Consider the following 19,642-nt stretch of genomic DNA (forward strand, 5'->3'; position numbering starts at 1 on the left):
AGGGTTTACAGAACCCCATTTCGCCCCTTTTTTTTTAAAAATTTGCAGGGTGTTGCCGCCGCCTGCCGGCAACCAGCGCCGGCGCTTACCGGCGACCAACGCCGCCATTCGCCGGCGACTAAACACCGTCATCCGCCGGCGACCAACGCCGCCATCAGATGGAGCTCCAACTCCGGCGAAAACAACCATCCGCCGGCCAAAATGGTTGTCGCAGATTTTTTTTTTTGAAATCCGGCGACTCAATAGTCGCCGGCGACGGCTCCCGCAGCCTCCTGATGGCGGATGAAGATGAAGATGCCGGCGGGATCCTTGCCGACAGGAAAACCCCCCATGAACAGAGGTAAGAACTTTTTTTTTATATACTGTCGTTGGGCGACAATCGCCGGTGCCGGCGACAGTCGCCGGTGACCAGCAGCAGGGTCACCCCACGGTGACCTGCGTTTCTGGTCAAAACCGGAGCACACCCCGCGCAGCAGGAAACGGGGTGTGGGCCCATAACCCAATGTTGGGTTTCCGGCGAGGATCGGAGTCCGGCGAGGAGGCAATACCTACGGCGTCACTGTAGCAGTAACCCTGCAAAAAACAAAAACAGAAAAAGCAGTAGACAGCGTACCTGATGCTGCCATTTACGGAGGTCGGAGGTCGCCGGAATTTTCTGTTCAGCTGGACTGCAGCCCTTCACGAGCCCAGGCTTCCGTATGCAATCGGTGAGCAGACCTTCGATCTTCCTTTTTCACACACTCTCAGGGTCGCTCATGATACCCTGTATATATATATGCATAAGGTGGGAACGGTTACGCACCGTTCCCCTTTATCTCATGCTGATTTATAGGCATGATCACCCCTCAATGGGGATGTATCCACATTGTGGATAACCACCACGTTAATCGTGGTGGTTAATCCAACACTCTACTCCAAAAATCTATCAGTTGAAGGCCGAGTTTACTAAATTGAAGAGAGGGAATTCCAACGTATTAAAATATTTCAACAAAGTCAAGGTGATCATTGACCAGCTTGTTGCGATTAGTGCGCCTCTCTCTGATGAAGATATCTGTATGAAAACCCTGAGAGGCTTGAGAAGTGAGTATAATATGTTTGCAACCATATATACAACTATAGGTCCTCGGCCGCATTTTGATCAATTAATGTCGAAGTTGTTGGAGCACAAGGCCATGTTTGGGATTTACTCAAGGCCTCTTAAAGATGAAGTGAATCATGAAGTTATGCTTGCTGCCAGTCTTACAGTGCTCCGCGTGGTAGATATTGTGGCCGGGGAAAATCTACCTATGATGGTCATGGGGCAGGAATCCTGCCTACTCCTTCACTCCCAATCAAGCTAATGTTACATGTCAAATGTGTGGCAAGAAAGGGCACACCTGCTCTAACTGCTATTGGCAATATGCCCCTATGTATTGACCTTTAACTGTGCCAATTTCAGCCTGTTTTTGAGCTATGGCAGCTGCTGCACCTTTAGGGAATGTCCCGAAAAACTATGTACAATTGATCTCTAGTACATAGTACATACACTTCTTTTGTGGTAGGTTCCCAGGATGCAGATGCTCTTAGTGTGTCCTTTGGTCATTTAAATTTGCAGCAGCAGCCTACTGGCAATCCATGGGCAGCAACGGGTACAGCTGCAGGAAACATTCACCTGATGATACTCCTCATCATGGTTTTGTAAGAAATGATGAAATCGGTCAGCAAAATAATGATTTGTCAAGTTTCAGTCCATAACACAGCTGCTGATAATCAAAAGACTGGTACAATTTCTCAAGCTTGATAATCAGCCCTTGGAGCAGCCCCATGGCCACTCTATGGTTCAGCCATCACAGCCAGATTCGAACATCTAGCAGAATACGACATCTATCGGAAAGAGGGGCTAGTTAGACTTTTTCATTAGATTTTCAGGTTTATGCTGCTGTACTCGATGGCATTCAGGAACCGAAATTTTTCAATGAGGCATGTAAGAATCACCGTTGAACTGACGCAATGAACGAAGAGATTGCTTCCCTACATGAATGTAATGCTTGGGAAGTTGTTCAAAGGTTAATAGATAAAAATGTGGTAGGTTGTCGTTAAGTGTGCAAGATCAAACGTAAATCTGATGGAAGTATTGAGTGAAAGCATCAAGGGCATGGTTCAACACTCTTAGCTCAATTGTCCGAAATCTCGGCTTTCAAAAAAATCATTATGATTACACTCCCTTTTTGTGCATCATGATAATGTTGATATGATCATCATGTTAGTTTATGTTGATGACACAGTTATAACTGGGAGCAGCCTTTCTAAGATTCAGCAGCTGAAGTCAATCCTCCACAAGTGGTTCCATTCCACATGAAAGATTTGGGACCACTCTGGTTTCTCCTTGGTGTACAGGTGGATCAACAACCCAAGTGTTTGATTCTTTCTCAACAGAAGTATGCACTAGAAATTCTCAAACGGAGTGGTATGTTTACTCCTATGTCTTTGAATTCTCAATTACGAGATACTCGGGCCGATGACATTGATCTGAATGAACTGGATGGGATCCATGCAGTATCTTACCTTTACATGTCCTGATTTGATATATTCCGTAAACCAGGTATCTCATTTTATGCATAAGCTATCAAAAGGATCTTGCGTTATATTAAAGGTATAAATGTCGGATGGACTGATCTATGTTAGACCAACACACATCAATCCAGAGCTTGTTGTATGGATTATTGCATATTCAAATTTAGATTGGGTAGCTGATCCTAGTACTAGACGGTCAGGATCAGGTTATGGTGTTTATTTGGATCAGCACTTGGTTTCTTGGTCTACTAGAAAGCAAAGAACAGTGGCACGTTCTAGTACTGAAGTGGGATATCATGCCAGGGGAGAAGTTACAAATGAAGTTTCATGGATTCATCACTTGTTGACAAGTTTGCACCAAAAAATATCAAAATCATTATTGTGCAGTGATAAAATAAGTGCTATAGCCATCTCCACAAAGCCGGTCCAGTATGGCAAAATGAAACATGTAGAGATAAATCAACATTTTGTTTAGAAAAAAGTGGAAGATAAAGAGATTCAGTCATTGTTCATTTGAAGCAAAGACCAAGTGGCAGATCTTTTAACAAAAGCTTTAACGGTGAATCATTGGCTTTTAAAGGCCAAACTGTTCATGGTTTTAACTAGGGTTGTCAACGGGTCGGGTTTGGTTCGAACTCAGGTGGAATCAAACTTGGACCAGATTTTTGGGTATGGTATCGGGTCCGAGCCCAGGACTAATTGGGTATATTATAAGAGAAACCATACCCGGACCCGATATTCTACATGAACCAGACCTGGACCATACCCGATAAAATAATACTTTTTACCATTTTTACATTGAAAAATTGCGGGTCTTAATCGGAACTCGGGTCGGGCCTGAGTCTGGTATAAAATTTCACAAACTATACCCGAGTCTATGTATTAATCGAACCTTCGGGTCCGGACCCAGGTCTTAATCAGGACTTCTTATTTGTCACCACACCCGGACCCTATAGGGTTTGGTCCGGGTCAGGTCCGGGTAAAACGGACCCATTGACACCCTTAGTTTTAACCCATGAACAGTTTGAGGGGGCATGTTAGAAATATCAGTATTAGGTAATGGATCACGGACCAGGATCCAATTCATGTATTTTAGTGTATGTAATGTATTTTACATAGTTGTAAAATACCACACGTGAGTCAGCCCTAGAGTTTTGGGTTGGACGTTTTTTGCTCCAAGTCCTCTTGCTTTCTTTCTCTAACCCTTGCTTCTACAAATCCCTGCACATTCTTGCATGGCATGTTTCCCAAGGCAGTTCTCACAAGAAAACCTATAGGCCCTAGAAAAACCCCCAAAAGGAAATCATAAAGAATGCTATGAAAAAAGGCCATACATGGAAAGTTTTTGTTGTCAGACCACCACATTGACTGATATAAGTCGACTTATAAATCATCTTGAAGAGCACATCACTTTTTCTAGTATCATTAAACAAAGGATGCATAAAATACAGATGTCTGAATACATAGGCGTTTGGAAGATGAAAGCACACAAGATATGTGAAATGAAACATGCTTCATAAATTTCAAAAGAAATATTTAGTATCTCACCTGTGTACCACATCCCTGTCATGCAAATAATTTAAGCCATTCAGGATCTGCCTTGTGTATACAGATACTTGAGAATCTCGAAGGTGATACTTTTGATAAAGTGATGCCAAAGACTTTTGTGACACAAGTTCAAGGAATATATAAAGTTTAGCATCGTCCTGTATAGAACATGTAATACAATTTAAACACCATCATTGCACATTCAACACAAAGAGTTACACATGCAATCAGCTACACAAATAAGGAAATAACATCTAGCCCCCTAGTCGGCTAATCCTTTTAATATCTTGGCACGCCAACTAGTATTGACAATGTTTGTATTGAAAAATACAAATGCATGGCAGGATAAAAATGATTCAAATAGAAACACGACCAAGTTTGCAAGCGTTCATTTATTCATTTAATCCTATGATATAGTAACAAATGGATGAATAGAAGCAAATACAAATGCAAAAGAAGAGCATGGTATAAAGATCCAAATGAAAAAACTAGCATATTCACCAGCATTGATTTTATTAACTAAAGCAGGACTACCATACTTAAAGGACTTTGAAACCAACCAATTAGTGCAAGCTTTGAACTACTTTTTGCAGGTTAACATCACTATCTATACCATTAAGGCATTAACAACATCAAGCAGATTTCACCGTCTGCCAATGTCATGCTAATCAACCTTTCCCAGTTGACAAAGCAGTTAAGGTAGAGGAGTCCTATACCAGCAGACAGCAGGATTTAGAATTTTCAGTTTTCATATAAAATGGCCCATTCACAGAATTAACTTACCCCCAAGGATGCCAGCAATCCACCAGAAGTATACAGACAAAGTTTCTTCTTAAAATTTTCCTTTTGTTCTCATAGTCACTTTGTAACCATCCGTATGATAGAACAAAGGAATTGGTATCCTTTTATCTGCCACAATTTTATTGATTTTAAGTACTTCAGTAAGTTATCTAGTATCTAGTATTTACCAGTTATATTTGTGCTAATGCCATCAAAATCATCCTCTGAGTAGCACAACAATGACTAAAGAGTAGTGGCTTGGGCATTGAGATAAAGTATGAATATTCAAGATATAATGAAACATGAAGCAAATAAGTAGACTTAATCAAATACAGCAAAAAGAGGTTATACCTTGTCAGTACCAAGATACTGAACAATGTTCTCATGTTCAAACTGACTGAGCAGAGCAATTTCCTGAAGGCCAGCAAGTTGCAAGTAATAATGAGAGGAACACTTTTCTTTTCAACTGAGGAACATAGTGCACATGGCATATGTTGGTAGTCTAAGTTCACTTACATGTTCAAGCTGAGTAAGTTGGTACTTGCTTCCTAGACCAAGCAGAGAGATTTCCTTTACCGCAAAGAAAAACCCATCACTGAAAAAGATGCAGACTTTATAAGCATAAATAGTGTCATATAATATGTATTCTCTTCTTTCTCTCTTTTGAAACAGCCACATCAAAATATCATTTAAAGAGAAAGAAAACTAAGAAAACTCTTGACAGTTCATGAAATCAATTGAATGAGCCTTTTTCTTCGTTTCATCAAGTACCCAAGCACCAAAACAGCACACAGTCATCATTACTTTCTTTTGTCGACTAAGTTCTTCACAAGCAAAGGAAGTAGAAATTAAATGACGCATGGTTCACATTATCACCACTGCAACAAGCCTATCAGAAGTTAAACTAAACATGATAGATCAGGTTATCATCAGGGCTATGTTTCCATAAGACACTTCATATCACGTCAGTTACATTTTTTCTCTTTTTTACTGCCACACATTTATTTTTTGGGCAATTTCCTGATACAGTGCCACCTTTTACCTGTAATTCCATGTTAGATACCACCTTTTGTGAAATTCCTGGTACAGTCCTAGGTTTGGTGTGCCAATGGTCAAATAAAAAATTATTTTAACTTACTTTACCCTCACCTAGCTAACCTGAGTTAAATATTTTAAAATGTCAAAAATACCCTTCTACTTTATTCTCAACTAGTTAACTTGAGTTAGATATTTTTAAATACTTTAGTTAAGTATATTTATACTGAATTTGACCCAAATATGGATATATGCTACGCAAACCCAAAAATATGAGTAAGATCTATTTTGGACTTGGGTTGGAGCTCTGCTCGTCCATGTTGGTTATTCATAAGTTTAGCAACTTTTAAAGGTGGGTGGATGTAAGTTCATAACATGTAAAAAGGGCAATCATGTATTTTTAGTGAATAAGGGTAAAATAGGAATTTTAAAACACTTTAAAGCATTTTTCCACTGTTATGTTTGAGGGAGGTTAACTCAAGGTCCTTATTTGACCATTGTCAGGAAAACTACAACAGGAACTTCAGAAAAGGTGATTAGTGACAGAATTTCAGGCAAAAGGTGAAAAAAAGAAGAAGGAAACAGTTTACTGGAAAACAGATCGCAACATGCTAGGATGGCAAGTTGTTGATCTCTAGGAAGAAATACAAGCGACTAGAGAATAAGATTGCCAGATATGAGTACCTGAACTGACATTGGTTTGTTAAGACTAATGTATCATTTTGTACATATTTTGTGTATATATAATATATGTATATATAATATTTATATAATATATACTTTTATATATAATATATATAAAGTCAACTAAAGTTGAGTCTCTTCTAGTCGTTGGGAACTAAGCGTGCTTGTTGTGTGAGAGAGAGTAATGGGTAGTTTTTAGGTTTTGAGTGTTTGAGTATATTTTGTAGTGAGGTCTTTATGTCTTTTACTTTTTGTATTTTTAATTGTTCATTATTAATGAAATCATGCATTCACAATATTTGCATTGCATTTGTTTTAATGTGTCTTGTTTGTATCCAAATGCTTTTTGGTTTGGCATTTGGATTTCGGTTTGGAATATCTTGGTTTCCGTGCCATTTCGTGACATGCTATCAGAGCAAGGGATTCTTGATCTTAATATCTTGTTTGAGTTCATGCTTCGAAAGAAAATTTTGGATTGATATATGGCTTGGACTCGAGGCTCTCATATTTCCGTATATATCTCTTATTTAATCTTTAAAAGGTATTTATGATATATTTATCAAAATTTGTTTGAAATATTATGGTCATTTCTTGGGTATATAAAATATGTTTTTTTAAATCGATTGGAATTAGAATTTGTGAAATTTCTTTTAATGAAATATTGTTTTATTGGCTCTTGTGTATGCTTGAATGGCCCTTGTGTTTGTGTTTTGGCATTAACGGTAAAGTCAGCGAATTTCCTGGATTTTTTCGAAAATAATAAGGGATTATCCCGGTATTTTTTTGAATAATTGATTAATTGTTAATTATCGATGAGATTTTTTTATTCTATCCAGTTAAATTAAAGATTTTGAGCTTCTTATACATCTTTGGACATGGATCTCGATGGGGGATCCATGAGGATCGACCCCCATGAAACCCCGTTCAAAATGTGCATTTGAGATGCCTAGGGTCCACTGGATCTCCTAGTTAAAGGAGTTTGGATCCAGAGTGATCCGAATTTGTAAAACACTATAATAAGGACTCGGATCCATTCGATGGACCAGATCCAAATTTAGAATAGTTTCGAGTTGGATCCCGAAAGAGATCCGGATTTCTCAAAGCCTTAAGACTTAGGTTTGGATCCATTAGGTGGATCCAATCTCAAAACAAGTTGGATCCATAAGAGAATCCAAATTATTAGACACATGGGGTCTAGGATTGGATCCAAATAGATGGACCAATTCCAAAATAAACAAGTATATATATATATACCTGGATTGAGATCCTTTTAAAAATTGAATTGGATCAATTATATGGACCCAATTCACAAAAGTGAATATATATATATATAAACAAAAATAAAGTATATCTATCTATATATATAGATGAATATCAATTTGGATCCAAGATCCAAATAAGACCCAAGGTGGGTCTTATTTTAAATAACATAGGGTTCGGGTCCATTCAGACATTCGGACCCAACCCAATAAAACCATATTATTATAATGTTTTAAACTCTTTGAATTGGAGTTGGATCTGAAATGGACCCAACTCAAACCCTAACTGGATCCATGTGCTTGGGTTTAAACCTTGGAATAAGGTTTGGCTTGGATTTGGATTTTATAATTTAAGGATGTTTGTATCGTGTTGTATCGTACGATACATATTGTTACTTTTAGGGTTTACGATACGATACATACTCGTATTGCGATACGAGTGTGTATCGTATTTGTATCAGGTGTATCGTATCTGTATCGTGTTGTATCGTACGATATACCTTTCGCGCATTTTAAAAAGGCCAAAAATTATTTTTTTTTCATTTTGGGTTTTAAATACCTTCTGAGGGCCAGCTTCTCCATTTGTCTAGAGGCCATTAGAAGTGCATTTTCATTGTTTTTTTCACCAAAGAAGTGAGTTAAGATAAAAAAAATATGCATTTTCACTATTTTTTCACTCAAGAAAATGGGTTAAGGTAAAAAAATCTTTATTATGAATAAAATTACAAAGCTACTATCCAAAATTAAATATTTATATTAAGGTAGAAATTAGGCTCCACACTCCAACAAAGATGGCATCATATGATCCGACATAGCAATGGGGCACTCAAGTAATCAGTGGGAACCGATTGAAAATCGAGTGCAACTATTGTCATAATATTTTTGTTTATGTAGTATGAAAGTATGAATCTTGTGGAATGTTCTTAATTGCAAGATTTTTAATATTTTGCATTGTTCTTGTGAGATAGTTGACGTTTGATGGTGTCTTATGGAGTTCATAGAGACAAATGCTTCATATGCAATTTTATGGTTGTATTATGTGCAATTCATCATTATTTGATGTGATATGTTTTTTTAGAAGTTTTACTAATAATTTCTAATTTTTTTGGATTTTTTGAAATTCTTATTAAAAAATTATGATACGTTTACGATACAGTGTTATTATTGGCCTGACCGATACGGGTAACGATACACAACTTACAACCTTGATATATATATATATGGTGGATTGAGTTGGATCCAAATGGACCCAACCCAATCCAATCGAAATTCAACCCTTTGAAAAAAATATGTTTGGGTTGGATCCGAAAGGGGCCACCTCCCCTCAACGGCTATACCCCCCCCCCCCCCTACCGTGTGTTTAAAATCGACTCTCTCAGTCCCCCAGCGTACGCCGCTACCCTATGCCAGAGGCAAACCCCTCCTCTCGTTCCCTCTCGTTGTTGAGCCCCCACCAAATACAGGTGAAGTCCCCCTCCTCCTCTCCCCCATTCTTCTTCTTCTTCTGCTTGTTCCGGCAGATTGGGAGCAGCCTAGCAAGCCCCCCCCCCCTCCCCCTCCCACTCCTCTCTAGTTCACAATGGCGCAGTGCACACCGCCGTCTTCCTCTGCTTCACTGGGAGCCGACAGCAGCAGTTGTTGCTGCTATTGCACTGGTCGAAGGCCACCTGAGTGTTGGGTGCCTCTGTCGCCCTCCTTCTTTTCCTTGTTCCAACAGGCCAGCAAGCCCCCACCCCCCTTACTGCTCTTCTCTGGTTCACGACAGCACAGCCCGCACCGCCGTCTTCCTCTGCTTACCGGGGAGCCGACAGCAACAACAGCAATTGCTGCTACATCAGACGGAGGCCACCCGAGTGTTGGGTGCCTCCGCCGCTCTCCGCCTTCTTCTGTCTAATGAGAGGAGCTCCCCGCTCCTCTCGAGCTCACAGCGGTGCCACCTGCGGCGGCGGCTGCTTCCTCTTCTTCCCTCTGCTTCTTTTTCGACGAGCCACTAGCAACTGCTCGTTGTGCTTGCTACTCCCTGAGCCAGATCTGACTCGGTTCATTACAATCGAGCTCGGCTCGGTTTCCTTAAATCGAGCCCAACTCAATTTTCTCAAAACTGAGCCTGACTCGGTTCATCACAACCGAGTTCAACTCGGCTCCCTTTAACCGAACCCAGCTCAGTTAAAATCCCCACCCCCCTTGTTTTTCTTGGTTTAGCCAAGCCAAGCTCAACTCAGCTTAACCAAGCCGAGCTCAGCTCACTCGAGCCAAGCCCAGTTAAGATCGGTTTACTTGAGTTGAACCTAGCTCGGTCAAACCAACCGATCCCATCTTGGTTTAGTCGAGTCAAACCCAACTCAGCTTAACCAAAAATAAAGTCTAGCTTAGTTCGGTCAACTCGAACTCAGTTCGGCTTCGACCCCAGGACCGTTATAGTCGCCACCTCCGCCAAAAATATGTTTTTAACCGTAGCTCTTGTCGCAGTTTCGCAAAAATACTTGAGCGCCTCAAACACGAGCATCAACGCATTCCCGTACCTCCAGCACAAATACCAAGGCATGGGCAAACTGTCGCCTATGCTCGAACTTCACCAAGGATCGCACATTTTCTGAGGTAGGGAAAATACATGTGATGATCGTATTTGTACAGTCCTGATGTACATATTGCATATATAAAAATATTAAATATGTATATATACTTATATGCATACGTATACATGTATGGTCTATTTACGTAGGCAGTTTTGCATATGCGTGCTTTATTTAAATTACGTGCGCATTTATTTACAATGGTATTTATGTAGACGTTACTTTCTTTAAATTATGCGTGCATTTATTTATGTATGCTTGCTTTATTTAAAATTTCGTGTGCATTTATTTATGATAGCATTTATGTGGATGCTACTTTCCTTAAATTACGCATGCATCTATTTATATACGTAGTTTTGTGTACGCTTGCTTTATTAAATTACACGTGATTTACTTATGTAGGCACACTTTAAATATGCGTATGCGTGCTTTAATTTTCTTTTCAAAAAACACATGTATCTTTTCAAAATACTTCTTTTATAAAGTATTTGTGCTTGTATGCGTATTGTCTCTTCATAGACAATTTTACATGGTATCAGAGCTTGGTTGGTGATAGAGGATTGTGGGATCCTCTTCTTTTCAAGTACCTCGAAAAGCATGCCTTCGGACCTTTGGAGGTTGAAGTGGTGGATCTTGCTTCTCAAATATTTTAGAAGAATCTTGCGCAAGCTAGCATTTGGGATATTGTGTTGGTACGCCATTTCTTCATTTCTCTCTACTTCATAATGGGCGAAAAAGAGTCTCACTTTACTCTTGGCTTCAAATTAAATGGGTCCAACTATCATATTTGGGCCGGAAACATGGAGGCTCACATAAAAGGGAAGGGACTATGGGGTTATGTGCAAGGCATAATTCCGGAACCGGAACCCAAAATAATCGTGGTAAACGAAAGTGAGATCAAGATTCTTGAAGGAGAAGAAAGGGTTAGAGCTCTTGAAGAGTATTCTAAGAAGCACGATGAGTGGGAAATGAAGAATTTTAAGATTCTTTCTTGGTTCTTTTCATCCGTTGAAACCAAGATTAATGCCAACATTATTAAATTCAAAAAGGCATCGGAAGCTTGGCATTATCTTAAAAAAATGTATACATCGAGGGACCTATCTCATAAGTATTATCTTCAAAAGAAGACTCTCTCTCTTACTCAAGGTGAAATGACTATTAAGGAATATTTTGTCGATCTTTCCTCCGTTTGGGATGAGTTTGTCATGCTTGAACCAAAATGGAGTGGAGAAGCAATTGAACTCCGTCACAAGCAACTTGAAGAAGATCGGTTCTTCAATTTTTTGAATGGGGTAAGGCCCGAATTTAACCAAATAAGGTTCTCTCTTCTATCATCTTTTTCTCCTCCCTCTCTTGAAGATGTACTCACCAAATTAAGTGGTAAGGAGACTCGTATGAGTTTATGTAAACAAGGATCAAGTGTTCTTATGGTTCCTTGTAATCATGAAGAAAGTAATGAGGTCAATGCCGTATCAAGACCCAGGAACAATGTAAGAACCTATCGTCCCCCTCATTTTAAACCACAAAATCAAGGTGAAAATGGTAGGCCAAGAGGAAAAAGGGACTATAGCAAAATTATTTATCATTTTTGTAAAGAACCCGGAGATATCAAACCCATATGTCCCAAATGGAAAAAGCTTCTCGCAATGGCTACCACCGGTGTTCCACAAAAGGAGGAGGCATCATCAAGTGGGTCACTCTCTTTAAATCAAATAGTGGAAGCCCTTCAACCTTTACTCAAGGGAGCTACCTCCGGTGCCGCCGTGTCTACCTCATCTCTTTTAGGTAAAGTCTCTTGGCTTTTGGACTCTGGTGCATCTTTTCATGTCCCCAAACATGTTTTCACTTTCCGATTTCTCAAAAAATGTTTCTCCCTCTTTTGTTTCCACTGCGGATGGAACATCTCTTGAAATTAAAGGTATACGTAATTTCGAATCTCAAAAATTTTTTATTCCAAAAATTAGATTTATACCTAAACTAAACTTAAATCTTCTCTCTGTTTCTCAACTCTCGGACCATGGTTGCGATATTAAGTTCTCTTGTGATAAATGTTTAATACAGGATCGTCAGTCCGGGAAATTGATTGGGGAAGGCTTTAGAAAAGGAGACTTATACTATATGGAATCTCTTCGAGTTCCAAAATCTTTTTGTAATGTGGCCCAAAACAAAGATATAAATGTATGGCACAAAAGACTTGGTCATCCTAATATCACCAAGTTGTCTTATTTACATTTTGCAAAGGACCTACGTAAAAGTTCATTTTCTTGTAATGATTGTATTCTCGGAAAAATGCAAAGTTTACCTTTTGAGCAAAGAACCATGTTCTCTTCTAAAAATTTTGAAATTGTTCATTCGGATGTTTGAGGACCCACACCTGTGACTTCAAAAGGAGGCTTTTCTTATTATGTCATTTTTGTGGATGATTTTTCCAAATATTCATGGATCTATTTTCTTAAGTTCAAACATGAAGTTTTTTCGTGTTTTAAAACCTTTCATTCAATGATCAAGAATCAATTCAACGGTAATATAAAGATATTTAGGAGTGATTCTGGAGGGGAATATCTCTCCAATCAATTTAAAGTATATCTTGAGGATCATGGAATTGTCCATCAAAGGTCTTGTCCTAAAACTCCTCAACAGAATGGGTTGGCCGAAAGAAAACATAGGCACATCATTGAGACCACTAGGACCCTTCTTATTTCCCAAAACATTCCTAAAATTTTTTGGGCAGAAGCAGCTCTTGCTTCTGTTTATCTGATAAATCGCCTGCCATCTAGGATATTAGGAAAAATATCCCCTTTTGAGATTTTATATAAACTTGAACCGGATTATAATAGGTTACGAGTTTTTGGGTGTAAGTGTTTTATACTTACGGATAAGAATGACAAACTATCTCCCAAGGCTATCCCTTGCGCCTTTCTTGGATATTCCGAAACTCAAAAAGGGTTTCGTTGTTATGATCTTCGAGATGATAAGTTATATGTCTCTAGAAATGTAACTTTTTTGGAAAATGAAAGTGGCTTTGAAAAAAATGTTTCTCAACAAGAAAATGTTGATTATTCCTTCCTATTTGATCTATTGTCTAATAATGATGATATATCTAGTGATGATGATGTATCATCAAATCACGATGAGGAAAATGATGGTGACATTGGTGAACATAACTCATTCAATGAACAAGAAAGTAGACTTTCAAGTGATCCAATAACCTACTCTCGTAGAAACCAAGACACCTTTAGAAGTGCTATTGACCAGTATAGTGAGCTTGTTCCTACTATCGACCACCGGAGATCTGAAAGGAATAGAATACCTCCAACTCGTTTTGTTTCTTTTGATTCTTTCTCACCCCGATATAGGGCTTGCCTTAGTGTCATTCACTCTTATTTTGAACCAAGGAATTTTGAAGAAGCCAAAAAATGTATAGAATGGCAAGAAGCTATGCAAAATGAACTTAATGCCCTTAAAAAGGCTTAAACTTGGGATTTCCAAACTCTACCCATAGGAAAGAAAACTATAGGTTGTCGATGGGTTTTTAAGGTTAAAACTAAAAGCGATGGATCCTTGGAAAGGTATAAAGCTCGTTTAGTTGCTAAAGGGTATGGGCAAGAGTATGGAATTGATTATGAGAAAACTTTTGCCCCTGTAGCCCGAATGGTTACAGTTAGATGTCTTATTGCTATTGCATCTATTAAAAATTGGAACATTTTTCAAATGGATGTGAAAAATATTTTTTTAAATGGTGATCTTAACGAAAAAAGTATATATGGATGCTCCACCAGGCATGAAGATTCCTAAAGATAAAGTTTTTCGTCTTCGTAAGGCCCTCTATGGTTTAAAACAGGCCCCCAAGGCCTGGTATGACAGGTTTACCAGTGTAATGTTGGAAAATGGTTTTTCCTCGTGTTATACTGACACTGCTCTATTTACTAGAAGATCTAATGCAGGAATTGTGATTCTATTACTCTATGTTGATGACATATTAATTACAGGTGATGATGTTCAAGGAGTCAAGGGTATTAAGTCCGTTTTGACTTCAAAATTTGAGATGTCAGACTTGGGTTTTCTGACATATTTTCTTGGAATTGAGGTTGCCTATTCGCAACGTGGTTATTTTTTATCTCAATTTAAGCTTGCTTGTGAGATTATTGACAGATCAGGAATTTCTTAAGACAAAGTATGCGAAACTCCTGAAGTCGTGGGATCAAAAATGAAGATTGACGACGGTGTTTCCCTAACCGATCATACTCCTTACAGGCAGTTGGTAGGCTCTCTAATGTACCTTAGCATTACTCGACCCGACTTGTCGCATGCTATTCACATCGCCAGTCAGTTCCAGCACGCTCCTACAACCGTTCATATGAGTGATGTCATTCGCATCATCAGATATTTGAAGGGAACAATGAACAAGGGAGTATTTCTATCTTCTTCCTCTGAATTAAAATTGCTTGCTTATACTGACTCAGATTGGAGAGGTGACCCTAGTAACCGTCACTCCACCACTGGTTTTTGTATTTTCTTAGGAGAATCTTTGATCTCATGGCGATATAAAAAACAACAGAAGGTCTCTTTGTCATCCACTGAAGCCGAATATAGAGCCATGGCATCTACCACCGTGGAAATTGTATGGATTCGACGTCTTTTGGAAGATATGGGAGTGGTTGTCGAAGAACCAACAAAGCTTTGTTGTGACAATAAAAGTGCAATCTATATTGCCAAGAACCACACCTTTCACGAGCGAACAAAGCATATAGAGATGGACTGTCATTATGTCAGAGAAGAATACTTGAAGAAGGTCATTGATCTACCATATGTGACGTCTGAGTATCAACTTGCCGACTTCTTCACAAAAGCCCTATGTTCGCCCAGATTTCATTTCCTTCTTAACAAACTTGCGGTTATCACACCGTAAGTTTGAGGGGGGGTGTTAAAATGTGTCTCCTAAAATCATTATTGTAAATATAAATATATACATTTATATACATAGAGATACATTTACATATAATATATTATATGTACATTTATCTCTATATATATAAATATATATATTTATATATTCTTACCCGAAAAGGGTATTCTTGTAATTTCTTGTTTTGCGCATATTCCATTTGGAATATGTTGTAATTTTCTTATTTATTTTTTTGTAATTCTTTTTTTACTTTTTATTTTTATTTTTTGATTTTATTTAAAGTGCATTGGGGGTCCCCCAATAGAGTCGTTGGGGGGCCCCAACGGTCACAAATGTGACCGTTACGACTCCTTTGGGAGCCCCCCCTTTGCACCTTTTGGCACTTGTATAAATAGGGGTGTTCCCCCCTTGTAATTCCCAAGCTTGAGAGTCTCAAGCATTTGTTCCTTTTATCAAATACATGCATTATTGCATGTTTGCTATTTTTACGCTTTTTTGCGTATTTTGTTCAAGTGTTGTGAGGGTGTCTTCGTATACTTCTTTTATAAAGTATTTGTGCTTGTATGCGTATTGTCTCTTCATAGACAATTTTACACCTATCAACTTCTAATTTAAAGGAAATTCTGAACTTTATTTTAGCTCTTTCAATGTTACTAGGATTCTTCTAAAGGAAAAGGATTGCCCAAGAGTCTTATAAAACAATCCCTTCCAGAGACAAAACCCCAAGAACCATAAATCTTGACTATGCTATAAAGCATGGGAAATAAAATGTGATCCCAAACCAATGAATCCAAACACGGATTAAAATGTTGCACCTTAAAATTCGCATGGAGGATAATAAAAAATCCTGACCTGATGTTGGCAACTCCCAGTTACTTTCCTTGATTCCAATAAAAACATAAAAAAACATATTATCATGTTGGATATTTCATTTTTTATGGGTTTAAAGTCACAAATATCACAAGATTATATTTTCCATAGAATTTTATTTTCATTTTTTAAAGAATAAAAAAATAACACTCCATTAAAAAGTAAACCTCCCTGTGTGTTTTTGACACAACAACACAACCTAAATGTTCCTTTTTATGCTTGGGAAGGGACTTTGCATCTACCAGATCAGACGTCCTCTTCAGGGATGATAATTCAGTCCTGCTGTCTTTTCCATTATTTCTTCTATTCCCCCTATGTCTGCACTTATACAACCACTGAATACTTCAACAAGTTCATACCACTCATTTCTTTGATGTGCAGCAATTAGTAGTTTTGGCTTTTAATGCTCATCTTTTATATGGAAACCCACTCCATCCATCATCTCAGGTGTGGAATTGAACAATTATCATGTTGCTTCCACTTCAACAGCAAAAAGATCATAGCACCCATATGGAGTTCCAATACTCGAGAATTCCAGACTTTTTTTCTGCCATCATTGTGTATATGTGCTTTTAAGATTGCTAGCAGCTTAACATGGCAGTAAGAGCAGTCTGCCAAAGAAGGGGCAGATAATTCTATCTGAGAGATTTCTCCTCAAACATATTAGCCATCCTGTTGTCTCTTTCAAATTTCAACTTTTGTTAATGTTACATTGGGAAACAGGATGAATCATTTGTGGTTCAGCCCATAAACAGTTAGTTTGAACTCGTGAAATAGGCTTGACAAGCTGAACACGAACAATGAGTGTTCAGTTCGTGTTCAGCTTGGCTCATCTCGCATAGGAACCTTGACTAGTAAAAAATAGATTTTACATATATTTTATACGGTAGAGTATACATAGTTGAAGTGTTTGTCTTGCAAGTAATAAGCTACGAGTGAAATCCTATTGCTACAACTTTAAAACAATATATTCATTTTGTAAAACTAGTTATTTTGAGGTTGATTCAATAGGTTCAGGATTCAATTTCTATTATTTTTTAAAAAAAGTACCTTTTTCTTGTTAACTAGCCAGCTCAAGCTCAGCTCGTTTAACTCAGGCTTGCCATGAGCTCAAGCTCACTCGGCTCACCACAAGAACGATCTGAGCTTGAACACCCTCTGCTCAGTTTGTTCAGCTCATTTACCAGCCGTAGTTACATCCCAGAAATAGTTCACAGAGCACCATAAAATAATGCAGAATTCAGCTTATTCCTTCTGTCCGCACAAATGCAATAGATTAGAGAACCAAAAAAATATTTATACACTCCCATAAACGAAATATACTGTCTCAATGATCCACTAATCTAGATAACCAGTGCCATCACACCCTAAGGCCTAAATTCGTCTCAAATAACCAAGCTGTCCTGAGCAAACCGTGAATTCAGGGAACTAATTTATAGTGGTTCAATTACCCGCAGACAAATTCCAAGCTCTACACAGACAATGAGAATTCTATTAGACGTTTTCCCCCATCTAGCGCAACAACTAATTCTCCCCAATTTTGCATAGCCCAATCAAGAAAAAATCAAATACAATTTTCACTCCAAACACAAACGATAAGAAAAGAAACCATTATTGGTTCAATGAATTATCTCGACATAGCGCAAAGATCAGAAGAACCACTTACTTGCTGATCCCTTCGTATACCGTCCCAAATGATCCGCTCCCAAGAATCCCTCCCCGCTGCCATGACTTGATATCTCGCCTGAATCTCCCATTTGGGGATATAAAAAACATTGATGACTCCGTTGTCGTGCTAGAGGAATCGTCGTTATTAGAGGTCGAGAACGAGGAGCAGGCTGTGATGGCCGCACCGTTGCCCGGCGCTTCGGTCTCGGACAAATCCTTGACCTCATCCTTCCCCCTGTAACCATTCTCAGACGCGAACCGGCTGGTGGTACCTAACGTGGAGAAGCCGCTACCCCGCATCAAGGGTGCCGGCGCCAGCACTGGCGGCCTGAACCCCCTGATCCAGTTCTCCGCCCTTGATTCCCGGGCCGAAACCCGAACCTCATTCGCCCGAGCCGCCGCTACCCCGCTTTCCGACGCCCCATCGCTCGCATCCGCAAGCCTAGGCTTTCCCACCGTTTGGAGGCACGAGATCGGCAGCAGATCGAACGACAACCGCACCTTCATCGCCAACCACTCGTCGACGGGGATGCCGAAATCGTCCGGGCCGGCGATCCCGATCTTCTCGCAGATCTCTTCCAACTTGCCGTCGACGACGCGGAAGCTGGTGACGATGTCCGCCGGGTCGGAAGGGCGCGGGTCGAGGGACCGGGCGGGGGAGGAGGCCGGCGAAGGAGAGGGCGGGTCGTAGTCGATGTCCTTGGCGGCGTTCTGCCGCTCCAGGCGGTGGGGCTTCCGTCGGCGCCGGCCGCTCGATTCCGCCGGCATGGACGAGCTGCCCGCCCCCTCCTTGGTCCTATGCTCTCCGAACAGCCACGAAATCATGGAGCGATGGCGCCAGCACGGCCATCAACCGACCGTACAACGGGCAGAACCAATTTCAATCAACCCATCAAATTTATTCCGGAACGACAAAACGGCGAAGGAAATAGCCAAGATAGAGAGCCAATATGTGCAGAAATTTGATGGAAACAACAGAATTACACTTGAAGCAAATTTCATCGGCAGAAGAGAAAAGACCGGAAAATTAAAAATAAAAAAGAAGAACCAGAAAAGGGAAGAAGGCAGGAAGCAAGAAAAGAAATCCCGATAGAAGGAAGAAGGAAATGGACGATGGGAATTGTGGGGTGGTGGTGTAGATACGAGAGAGAGAGAGAGAGAGAGAGAGGGTAGGGTCGAGTTGGAAGGTTCCTGTGCGCCGGCCTTCGGCTGGCGCAGATCTGTGGCTCAGCACCTTTTTCCAACAGGAAAGAGAATTTGACTGTCGATGATGTAGTAGTGTGAATTTGGAGAGTGGCAGCCCCCACCCGGTAAGAAACTATGTATGCTGGTCCTCGATCCCTCCCTTTGACTCGTTTAAAGCGCGCGCGCTCTCTCTCTCATCAAATTCGATTTTGGAAGGCTACGTCAGATGTGTATCTGGCTCTTAAATTACAGAGAGTAGAGATGGGGGGTTGAATCTACTTGTACTCTGAACTGTGACAGTCACCATGTTTCTTTCTCATCCAATATTCTGTTGGATGTATTTTGGTAATGTTGAATGATGAATGTTTTCTCTCTCCACCCGGTAAGAAACTATGTACAGTAAAAACATTTCATGGTTTATATACATATATATATATATATATACACACACGAGCTCTGTGAGCCAAACTTGACCAAGCTAAGGGAAACACTTTGGGCTCAACTCGTTTCAACTAAACGTGTTGTTTACGACTCGGCTCATCAGCTATACGAACCAATCAAAACGAGTTTGTAATGTGCTA

The 19,642-nt window shown here is 39.7% G+C and overlaps 1 protein-coding gene across 2 annotated transcripts in view; it reads right to left on the reverse strand.

Annotated features, from left to right (window-relative positions):
• Positions 1-19,124, reverse strand: part of LOC149812223 (mitogen-activated protein kinase kinase kinase 1-like) — a 35,007-nt gene extending 15,883 nt beyond the window's left edge. The window contains exons 1-4 of one of the 2 annotated variants that reach the window (XM_089992613.1): positions 17,875-19,124; positions 5,398-5,476; positions 5,233-5,295; positions 4,102-4,259 (exon numbers count right to left, since the gene is read on the reverse strand). In XM_089992613.1, the coding sequence (XP_089848739.1) occupies positions 4,102-4,259; positions 5,233-5,295; positions 5,398-5,476; positions 17,875-18,701 (1,127 nt within the window). In that variant the 5' untranslated portion in view covers positions 18,702-19,124. The remainder of the gene's footprint in view (positions 1-4,101; positions 4,260-5,232; positions 5,296-5,397; positions 5,477-17,874) is intronic. The other variant, XM_089992614.1, reaches the window with a different exon arrangement.
• Positions 19,125-19,642: the final 518 nt, after the last annotated feature.

The sequence above is a fragment of the Nuphar pumila genome, chromosome 17 (assembly GCF_984573655.1).
Source record: "Nuphar pumila chromosome 17, dmNupPumi1.hap1.1, whole genome shotgun sequence".
NCBI lineage: Eukaryota > Viridiplantae > Streptophyta > Magnoliopsida > Nymphaeales > Nymphaeaceae > Nuphar > Nuphar pumila.